Raw genomic sequence first — 11,566 nt, forward strand, 5'->3', positions numbered from 1 at the left:
CAACACTTGTCTTTCCCAATCACTCCAGCCTGCAAGGACTCCTCCTTCTTCCAAACTTCCAGAGCCTCTGTGGTCTTTGCCACTTACTAAACATATTCTGCCCCATTCTAATGTCTATTCCTCCACATGTCTGTCCTGAGCTCCCAGGTAGAATGCAAGGCTCATGAAGGTAGGGCCTTGCCTTTCACCTCTTGGTATTCCACCTAGACTGGGTGGTTCAGAAGAATCAAGAAAGACAGGAAGCCCCCTTAAAATAACACTTTTGTTAGGCAGACAAGAAAAACATCTAACAGATGTGTTATGTTTTTTAAAAGCTCCCTTCTAAATTCCAAAGAAATCACTAAATAAGGACCTGATGTCTACTCTATTTCTCCCTGTATCTGGACCAATTAAAAACAGGATGTGAAAAAAGAATGCTGAGGAACTCACTAAGCAGGAGGGACTCAGAGGACAGAAGTGGACAGTAGATGGCAGTCTGTCCCTGTGTCAGAAATGGTCACAGAGCCGCTCTGCATCTCTGCATAGAGGCAGCAGGGAGAAGCAGTGAGAGCTTAGGTGCCCAGGCGGACCCACCTTCCTGTGTGTGTGGACTGCAGTCATGAGCAGGGCACTTCTGAAAATCACACCTGTGAGCACACACCTACACATCGAAGCCCAACACCTGTACAACATGCACCTTCCCCAGCTCTCCCCACGAAGAACCAAGGGGCACACATCACAATGGACTCAGAGGCTCAGAGAATTCATCTGACATTGGGAACTCAGGCACAAGAAAACCAATGCCCTGCCAAAGTGAAGACTGTTCACAGACCCTTCCGCCTGCTCCTGACCAAGATGACTCTCCACCATCATTCACACTAAAAAACAACACTCCAGTCAGGACCCCTGCACTTGACCTTCCATGCTCACATTGCCCCTTCCTGGAGCACACTGATGTAAGCTACCTCTCTCCCTCCTAGACTCTCAGAATCAGAGCTGCAGCCGCCACCTCGCATCTTCTCCATCATCTAGTACAGGCCTGGGACTTAGCTACCAACACTATGCTTACTGAAGAATCTTCCAACATCTGCTTTCCTAGTGTCTAGCCATCAATTGCCCTAATTCATGTGCAATGACACCCAATTCCCCTGTGACCAAGAGCCCAAATTTGCAGAAGAGCTAAGCAGGCAAAGACATGGGGCAAAGGGGTCTCCAAAGAGAGAAAGAACCACCCTTCCTGGTGAGCAGGCTTCATGACCTCAGGCTAGAGACAGGCCAAATGAAGACACAGAGAACATGGCTCTGGACCCTTGGCAAGTGCACGGCGTCTCTGAACCCAGACTTAATCCCTGCATAATCGGAACTCGCTATACCTTGTCATGCATTCATTCCCCCAACTCATTTCTGTGGCAGACACTGTTCAAGGTATCAGGGGACACAAAGATGAAAAGACCAGATCCCTTTCTTTGCAGAGCTCATATTCCAATGAGAAGATAGAAATGCAAATAAAACTCAAGCTAAGTGGCAGAACATGAGATGGCTGGAGAAGGAGCCACAGGCGCACTGGGGAAGGCAGGGAGGCTGCCCAGAGAAGGTAATGGTGAAGCAAAGATGTGAAGGATGATTTCCATATCCTTGGTGGAGAAGGAGGGGAGATGGTTCTAAATACAACTTACACACAGAATGTATCCTCTAAGGCCGTCTCAAATTCAAGAATAGAAGTATATTCCTGCCATTAGTATAGTTTTGCAATCAAATGACATCTCCTTCTACATTTAAGCCATATCCCCTTATGGACCCATCCATCCAGGTTTTTCTACTAATCCCTGATTCCCACATAAATGATGAGGCAGGAGAGACTTTGGGGATCATTAAAGCCAGTAGCCCTTAATTCTCTCATTTAACACACGAGGAAAGTGAAACCTGGTGTGGTTCAGGTACTTCCCCAAATGCACAGTCAATCTCTGGAAGAGCTGGGGTGGAGCCTGGTCTCCTTGTTCACAGTTTGGGATCACAGTTAGATTACTGAATTCAGCTACCCACAGACAATTTGATCCCACATAACCCTCTCTCTATGCTCCCAACTTCCAATCCAAAATCTGCCACAAATCTGGCCAGCTTGCCTCTTCAGCACGTTATAAACACACACTCATCCATATGCTCAATAACTTATCTGGCACCACACAACTTCCCCCTCGTCCCCTGCACATTCCTGTGCAGGCCAGAGGGATACCTACAAATCTCAGGCCTGGGCCACAGTGAGGTTCAGTGACCAGCAAGATCACTGAATATGTGGGTTGTCACAACTGGCAGGGTCCTTTTGACCTTCTAGTGAATCCAAACCCCTCCTTTTCCAGAAAAACAAACAGAGGCCCAAGGGGGAAGAGTGATTTGCTCCAGTTCACACAGCTAGTTTGAGTCGTTTGCAAAGAGAAGTATGGCAAGCTGGGTGTCAGGAAAGCTAGGCTCCTTCCCAATCACAGGACACACTTGTTGGGAATCAGGTGATTTCCAGAGCTACATCTACCTCTCGAACCCAGTGAAAGTAGGGTCATGCCCTGAGAACCACCAGGACTAGGTCTGCCGGACACAGGATGGAAATAATCCCAGACTGAGAACTTGAAGCAGATTCCCTACGGGGTCATTGGGAACCAGAGGGGGAGGATATTTTTAAATGCCAGGGCCTTAGACCTAGAAACAGAGGGAGGGAGGCAGTAAATTTCAAGGACCTGGCTATCAATAAAAAATCATAATAGAAGGGCTATTATAAAGAAGAAATGCATCACCTTACACATTTGTTTTAAACCAAATAAATACATATTTTTGGAGCACCTACCACCTCCCAAGCATTAGGTTGGTGTTGTACATTTATTTGCACATTGCAATACCTTTAAGCAACAGAACAAAGTCATGCTCATCCATTACCTTGAAGATGAGAGTGTGGTATTGTGGGGAAATCAGCAGAGGGAGGAAGAACAACAGCAGCCTTTAGTCATACCCTTCAGAGATGGCAATGTGCACCCCAAGCACCCCTCTGGCAGCTCTACCTCTGGTACTGCCCAGAGGAGGGCATGCAGCAGGCAAGTGCCAGGGCTGGAGGACTCTACAACTGCTCTGCTCTGCACCAAACAGAGCCTGGGGACACCAGTTCTTAGCAGTAACCGCTGACCCCAATCTTTCAGCAAAAAAAATCTATATTCACATTGGCCCCAGTACAAGTGAAGGGAATTCCCTAGCCTATCAAGGAAAGCCATTTTCCAAATTCTGAAAAACCCTCATGGTCTCCATTCAGACTTTTCTTTTACTTTGATTCTGTGCAATCACAGAACTCAAGAATTCTGGGACCTACCACCTCTTGTGGGTGTGTGGATCAAAACCAGATGTCCAGCTCCAATCTTATAGAGTTTACAAGGAGGCAATTGTGGCTTAAATCAATACCCCCATTCTGGAAGGGCAGAGTCCCTTGTCAACAGATTGGGAAATAAAGGGGGAGGGCCAATGGGAGCTAAGACAGATCTGACACACGCTTGCCAGCAGGTGGCTAGAAAACCTCAACATTTATCTTGCAAGTGAAAATGAACCCTCCAGTGGAGCAAGTTTCCCTGTGGGGTGATAGACTTTGCAGAGGTCTATCAAACAATCTCCTATCTGGATGACACCACAGAATGCAAAAAACAGAAACTGACTGGCAGGTGATGGACTTGGGGTAGCCACAGGCTTTAGGACAGAAAGCCAGCACACCAATATCTAATTGCATAACAGTAAGCATATCCCTTAACCTCACGTTACCTCAGTCTCCCCATCGGTAAATGAGATTATTTTGGGCACTGAGATAATGCCCTACATTATCTGTAATCATGCCTGGCACTCAGTAAGTATTCAAATATTAATTGTCATCATCATCATCATCAATCATCTTAAAGGTGGTCCTTATCTTAGTCAGAAACACTGACACTAAGAGGCATTCACACGGAAGCCAGATGATTAATTAGCATCAGGCCTACCAGAAAGCCAAACCCAACCTCTTTCAGCTCTGTATACACTGTTCAGGCTAAGCCAACTTTGTAGGCATTCCTGGCCAAAAGAAAACACTATCACATATTCTTTGCATGACTTTCTGCCTTTGACTCAGCCATTCCACAAAGATAAAAACAGGAGCTCATTTAGGGTGTGCCAAGATACACCTCAATTAAGACATACTAGCAGTGATTGCACAGGAGGATTGGGCTACTGAAGAATCCTAGGATGGTAGAGTTGGAATGGGACTTTGAGATCTTCTCATTCAAGCCCTTCATTTACAGATGGGTAAATCAAGGGCTGAAGAGAATGGCCAGGATCACACAACAGCTAATTAGTAACAGAGCTCAATTCCAAACCTGGTCCCCCACCTCCAAGTCAGCAGGCTTTCTGCTGCCCCATGCTGCTCAAGATCACCTTGGCCTGGCGTCTTTTGCAATCAGTAAGTAAGCTACTTACAGCTCTGGCCTTGAATGAGCAAGAAACTTCATCCTTTCAAAAATCCCCGACTGAACAAATCCATAAAAGATTTGGGCCTCAACAAATGTCTTCTCTGGAGATGCTACTAAAAAGTGCGCAACCACTACAGACCCCACCCAATTTCACTTCAAAATCTGTTCTTCTCAAGCTAAATCATTTATTGTCAGAGGTTAGTCCTGTGAGGATATCTGGAGACACAGCCAGCCTCTGGTGGCTCACAGTTAAGATCACTTGAAAAGGGCCAGGACACAGATGAGGACAGGAAACAGCCAATGCATTCTGATCACCCAGGGGTGCATGCACTGTCTAGCCCCTTGGTATTCTGGGGTAGACTAAAAGGCTGAGTTATAGAAAACTATCAACAACAAAAATATACTGTAAAGATCTTGGGCCATCTATGTGTGCTTTCACAGGTTTTGAAGTGAGTCTTCTGAAAGGTTTTCCTTTTTCCAGCCTTGATCTTAATAGAAATCTGCGCAGGCAAGAGTGAAGTACTATCTACACTGGCCTCATATTTCTTAAAAGCTCATACATCCTCCATCCCCCTATACGAATGAGCTGGAAGAAGTTGCTTCTGACTTTTTCCACAAGCTAGCTTTTCTATAAGAAGCAATATGAGGACACTTCAATCTGAGCCAGACGCCATCTACCTGTCACCCACACTCTACAAATACCTCCTGCTCACCCAGGGCCACTCCTGTGCTCATGTGGCCCCCAGCATGTACATACGTCCTGTGCTCTCCTCTCACTCTGCACACGCCTGTCCACACACAAAGTACATCCACAGACCTTATCAGCAGCACCTCACGGGGCTTGGGCTTGTCTCCAGGAGAAGATTTGGTGCTCCTCCAACAAATTCAACTTTAAATAAAACTAAATCTAAAACCCTAGCAACGGTCATTAGTTCAACCCACCACCAGAAACTGCCTGCCTCATTAAAGAGTAAAAGAGCAGCTGGTGAGGTCTTGAAGCCATTCGGTGGGTTTTAAAGATCTTCAGTGCCGGCCTGACTCCCCTCTCACTTCAACCAACACGGGGATTTACATTCCCTTCAGCTGGGGTGGGAGTAACTGCAGGAAAAGGTCTGGAGAAGCCTGGAGCAGAAGCTGCCGCTCAATTAGTCGTCCTGAATGGAGGGGAAGAGGAGAGGCCTGAACATCTGATACATCTGGGAGTGGAAATGCAGAGATGGGAAATGTTATGTAATTAAACTCTGCTGGCCTGTCCCGCCTGGGGAATGTGAGACCCATCAGCAGTGACCTCTTCCAATCAACTTAATTGGCCCAATCTCGCCAAGAAAAGCAACAGAATTGGTTTAGTGCCTCATGGAAATAGCTTAGCTCCTGACTATTTATGGCCACTGAACTCAAGGATGGGAGCCTGACTTTGAGCCAGGAGTCAACAGCATGTACTGACTTCTGGGAGGACTTGGAGACTTCAGTGGGTTTCCTTGCCCCTCTGCCTCCATTTTTGTCTCTGGGGAAAGTGGCTGCACCAGCTCACTGCACTGGGTGCACGCCATTCCACATATCAAAAGGCTCTTGCCCGCCAAGGACCCACAGTTCAGAGGAAAACAGACCTTCACAGTAACCCAGGATGGCTGGGCTTTGCTCCTCTTATTCAAATGTGTCAAGGACCATGATTATTTTCTCTCCTTTCAAAGTCACATTCATTGTGGCATCATGGTCTGCACAGGTCATGTTAAATAACAGGACAATGTCTGTTCCCGATAAATAATAACACTGATTTTTGGACCACCTTTCTTCTGAACAGTTCAAAGACCTTTTATGAATACAGATTTACATAAACTATAATCCAGGTTTGGCTGCCTCCATTTTATGGATGAGTAAACTGAGGCAGTTAAAGAAAGTTCCATTTACACAGTGGGTGAGTAGTAGACATGCAGAGGGCATTGAGACTATCTACCAACTTGCAATATAGGGGGGCAGGGGTACAGATACCGTTTTTACAATGGTTCACATGCATGCTGGCACCTGTATTCAACTGGACTTCATCTCTCAGTAGAGTCTGTACTCCTAAACACACCAAGCTTTGACTTGGAGAAGAGGCATCACAGACACTGCCATTTTGTAAAAGGAGAAACAGAACAGGCTTCCACCCCTACCTCACCATCCTCAGAAATATCTGCCTCAAGATCTTCTTCTGACCAGTGTTCCAACCCTGGTTAATTCTCTCATGTAGATGCATTTATACCCTAAAAAATTGAATCTCAAAATGGCACAGCTATAATTTCATGAATTCAAAAATGTCATGAGGCAAATAAAGTCCCCCCAAAATATGTTCTCACGTGATTAGTACCTAATAAATGAGGTTCCCTATCACCTGGTCCAGGCAAGCAAGCATATGCAGCGAAAGCACACCACTCTCCCTCTTCTGATGCAGCTACCCCACTAGCTCTCCCAGGAATGAACCCCGTGGACTTCATGCTCCCCTCACCTCCCAGAGGCTCTGAAACCTGGGACTCTTCTTTTACCTATCTCTACCTTTTTTACTTCAGGTGCACATCTGAGCATCCTTCCTCAGACACACAGAATTCCTGCAAAAACATACACCCATCCCCTCACAAGAGCCAGAATATAGCCCTCCTATCCTCCTGGCTAACTTTCTCCCAGTTATTTAACTCCAGACACATACACACACACACACACACACATGTACACACACACCAGGTTAGCTTTACACTCATAGCCCAGAAAACATTAACAAACACTTAACCTGTGTCTTCCCTGATCAGGGCTTCACCCTCCTCTAGCTTCACATATCAAGTTTTGTTCCTGCTAGTAAGTAGGCACTACACACTCAAAATCTCACCCCTCCAATGCATCAGGACTTGCATTCTGACCTGTACTGAGGCACCCCCACCTCAGTTCCCAGCTCACAGTCCCTACAAGAAACAGTAACATGCTTCAGCTCCTTCCCCAACACACAAAAGTATACATCATCCCCATCTTTATGCCTTTTTTTTTTTTTTTTTTACTAAACCACAGATATATTTCAAGTCAGCGTCCCTTTGGCCCCCAAGATCCATAAACATCTCTAGAAACTGAATTATAGTTCTTGAAGAAACCTCAACTAGCATCGAGCTCGCTTCATTCCTCCTGGCAAAACTGCAGCAGTCAGCTGAGCTCCAAAAAGGAATTTTTCCAGGGCACTGTGCCATGGCCCAGTACCCAGCAATGAGCTGAGCATCCAGTAGTCATTCCATAAATTTTAATTGATAATATTAATTGGTGACAGTGAATTCCTCTATTAAATAAGAAATTCATTATAAAACATAATACAACATGTGTCTCTGCCACTGGGCATGCAAAATATATTCCTCCACTCACTCCAATCCTGTGCATGCATCCTCCCTGATTCCCATGCGGTGCCAACACAGGACTTTTCCCCTTAAATGTACATCCTTCATCCTAAGCCCTCTCCAGTTTCCTCCTCTCTGGGGAGCTGGGGAAGGGGCGAAGGCAAAAACCAGCTCAGCATCCTTCCCTGACAAGTCTCTCCATATTGAGTGTCTGAGCCCACACTTTTCTATCCCCCACATGCCCCAATGCCATCCCAGCCAAATTTCCCAGGGCACTCTCATAAAGTTCACACTCTGCTCTTCCCAGATAATCTTCCCCCACCTCCACACATATCCCTTTGGTAATCCTCAGACACCCAACCTTCCCCACACATCCACCTTCCACTCCCACACACAGCTTAGCTGCCCTCCCACGCCACACCCACTCCATGTGTCTGTGCAGACATACACATGCCATCTGTCTTCAACACACTGAACCTCTCCTCCTGCTCTGACACCCTTCGCAGGCACAGATTTCTCATTAGCTACACCTATGTTCCCACCTGCTCTCCTCTCCTGCTAGTCAAACATATGCCCATCTCACAGATTCCTTAGAAACGCCTCCACCCTCTGTGAACACAGGGCAGGGTGGAGCCTCTGCTCTCTCACCACCCCCTAAACACACTCTCAGGCAAAAACTTTCCAAAAACCTCCTCCCCTGACCAAACAGAGCACCCAAGGGTCCAGATCTAACCCCCACAGGGAAGCAGACCCCATCACACAGATCAAAACCTCCACTTCCAGCTACAATGCAGTCCTTACCAACACACTCCCTACTACAACGCTCCCCCCAACCTTTCTACTTTCCTTCAACACTGTTTACAGAGCCTGTTTTCTTCCCTCCTCCCCCCCCCCCCCCAAGCCAGGTCTCAGTGTTTGAGCCCAAGGCAGAGGCTGCTTGCTGGCTTTTATCCCCTGAATTCTACCGCTGAACTTTCTTTGTGCACCATGTCAGGACGGAATAGGGGGCCGACGGGAGGGGGACAAGGCAGGCTGAGTATGCTGGAGAACTTCCGAATGCTGTGAGAACAGAACCGAGAGAAAAGTTCCCTCTCTGTTCCAACTGTCTCCCATCCGGACACGCAGGGCAGAGGGCTTAGATGTTTTTCTTGCTCTCTGTTCCGCAGGGTGGCAGAGGGTATCTCTTTATTAAAAAGCAGGTCGTCCAGCACATTCAGTGTCTGAATTGCAAACATCAGACTCCAGGAGTGACACCCACCCCCTTTTAGCTCCCACCCCCAGCTCTTCATGCTCATAAAAAAGTCCACCCGCGCGCAGTCTCCGAGCTCTTCAGCTCTGCGCCCAGCGCTCCCGCTGCGTCTAGGGAGCTGCTGGCGCTCCGACTCTGAACCTGCCGCCCGCCGCCAGAGGTCGAGAGGAGGCGGTGAGGTTCAGGTTGGGGGCTTCCTCCACCTGGAATTCCCCTGAGCCACGGATCCACGCAGAGGGGTCCTCGCCAGTCGGCAAAGGGCTCTCAGTTCCGTGCCTTTGAAGCGCAAAGGAGGAACGCGACAAACTCCCCCAAAGAAGCAACGCAATCACTCGCGCACGAAAGCTACAAGCAGAGTCCCCTCCCCCATGCGGCTCCTTCCCCGAACTTTCAACTCCCAAGCATCCCCAAAGCATTAGGATTATGAGTAGAGCTCTGGGGCACTGGAGAGAATCGGACCGTTGTGGGTCATTTTCAGTCCCCGCATCTCCCAACCTTCCCACACCTCCGCCTCAAATTCCCAGATCTGGCTCGGAGAAACTGCCAGGATTTCCCCAAGGATGGCACAGTCTTCTGTGCCCCGGGCTACTCCGCAGGGTCCCAGATGCGCGGGCTGCGCGCTGAGTTCCAACATCTGCGGAGAGATCCAGGGTGGGGTAGCCGCGGGTGGGCGCTGGCCAAGACCAGCCCGGGTGCGGCGTCGTTTCCGAGAAAAGCTTTGCGCGGAGGCAGGGGGACTCCAGAGCAGGTACCCCGCGAGCGCGAGGAGTCTAAACTCCCTAAACTGGGAAGCAACTCTCCAGGTTCGGTGCTCTGAGTCCCCTCCCCCAGCCCACGTCTGGGCCGGGGCAAGCGAAGCCTGCGGAGAGCTAGGAGCGGCTAGGAGCCCGGCGCGGGGGGCGTGCCGGGGAGTGGCGGCGGCACTTCGCCCGTTCCCCGTCCGGGACCTCTCTGCCACCCCCTTTTGTTGCAGGGTGCACGGGAACCCGCTCTGCAGGAGCACACGCGCGTGTTGGGGAGGAGGGGTGGCGGTTCTGCTGAATCCCTTCCCTGCCCTTCCGTCGTCCCCATTTCCCCTCGCCTCCGCCCTTCGTTTGCAATCCATGTCCCTAAAACCTGATCACTTTCCCAGATACCAGGCGGTTTCTCGGGCAGCCAAGGGACAAGGGGGGGGGGGGGCCGAGAGGGGGAGGGAGGGGGAGGGGGGAGAGGGGGAGAGAGAGAGTGAGAGAGTGAGTGAGTGTGTAGGGGGTGGTTGCGGTTGCGTCTCGACCCGGGGTGATCGCGGCGCAAACTTCGGGGAAGGCACAAGCCGGGGAAAGTGCGGTAGTGCGGGTCAGTGGGGGTGGAGCGGGATGCGGAGTTGCAGCGCCACTGTAAAAACCCCCACTAGGCTCCCAACCCTCAAACCTGCCCACCCAACGTGCCCGCTTCCCCTTACCGTGGCAGAAGTAACCATGGCATCCGTGTGACTGTTTCCAGGGACGTCGACATGAAGAGAAAGGTAGACGCAAACTTGGTCATTCAAAGTCTCCCCCACCCCGCCGCCGCCACTACCCAGCAGGGGAAAAAAAAAAGAGAAAGAAAGAAAAGGGAGGAAAGTAGCTCCGGGCTCTCTCGCGGGGCCGCGCGCGGAGCTGTTCGGTAGGGAGAGGAGCCTTCAACTCTGAGTCCCGTGAACATAATCTGCGCGGTTATAACCAGCCAACCCGGCCAGATGGCTCCGCGCTCAGCGCCTTAACCCCTTGCGCGCCGCGTCGCCCGCCCCCGCGCCCGGCCTGTCCCGCGCCTTGTGGGCCTGCGCCCCAGCGCCCCTCCGACTTGGGTCTGGGGGGCAGTGGGAGGACCGGGACATTCCTCCTAGCCCCTCTTAAAGAAAAACACGAAAAACTTCCAGATGAGTAGTCTGCTTCTGAAGCCAAGTCTCCCCCTTGACTTCTCTTTTAGAGATCCAAGAAAAAAACGAAATATTCACCTCTTCACTACATTTTACATGTTACTGTCTCCAGCCTGTTTTATTTGTTCTTTTCCTTTCAAAATTCTTTTTGCTCTTCTTTTTTTTCCTTTTTATTTAAGATTTTCTTTACTAGACAGAAGGGCCTTTCTTGCCCCTTTGCTCTGGGCGGCTTGGGTCTAATGTGTAAACTCCTCCTTCAAACCTTAGACCCTTCCAGCTCCAGATCGCTCCCCACCCCCTATCTAGCCCACCCGTCACTCCTTCCCCCACCTCACACACGAGCACGCCCAAGGACAATCGCTCCCCAGCGAACTCGCTGCTCGTGGGGACCAGTAGCAGGGCGCTGTGCAGGCGGTCGGGGGAGATCAAGTCAGAGGTATTGGGGGAGAGAGGGTCGGGGGTCAAGGGGACCAAGGGTGCGTGTGCGTGCGTGCTTGTGTGTGACATGAAGGGAAAGGAGGGTGGATCGGAGCCCCTCCATTTCACCCACCCTCCAATTTCTCCTAAGCCCCCTTTTCCCAAACTAGGATCGGGCCCCGCAGCTGAGCGCCCGCCTAGCACC

At 49.8% G+C, this 11,566-nt stretch overlaps 1 protein-coding gene across 1 annotated transcript in view; it reads right to left on the minus strand.

Moving 5' to 3' along the window:
• NTF3 (neurotrophin 3) overlaps positions 1-10,715 on the minus strand; it is a 64,223-nt gene extending 53,508 nt beyond the window's left edge. The window contains exon 1 of the mRNA XM_081124435.1: positions 10,489-10,715. Within this exon, the coding sequence (XP_080980561.1) occupies positions 10,489-10,506 (18 nt within the window). The 5' untranslated portion in view covers positions 10,507-10,715. The remainder of the gene's footprint in view (positions 1-10,488) is intronic.
• Positions 10,716-11,566: the final 851 nt, after the last annotated feature.

Source organism: Miniopterus schreibersii, assembly GCF_964146895.1.
Source record: "Miniopterus schreibersii genome assembly, chromosome: 2".
Classification (NCBI taxonomy): Eukaryota; Metazoa; Chordata; class Mammalia; order Chiroptera; family Miniopteridae; genus Miniopterus; species Miniopterus schreibersii.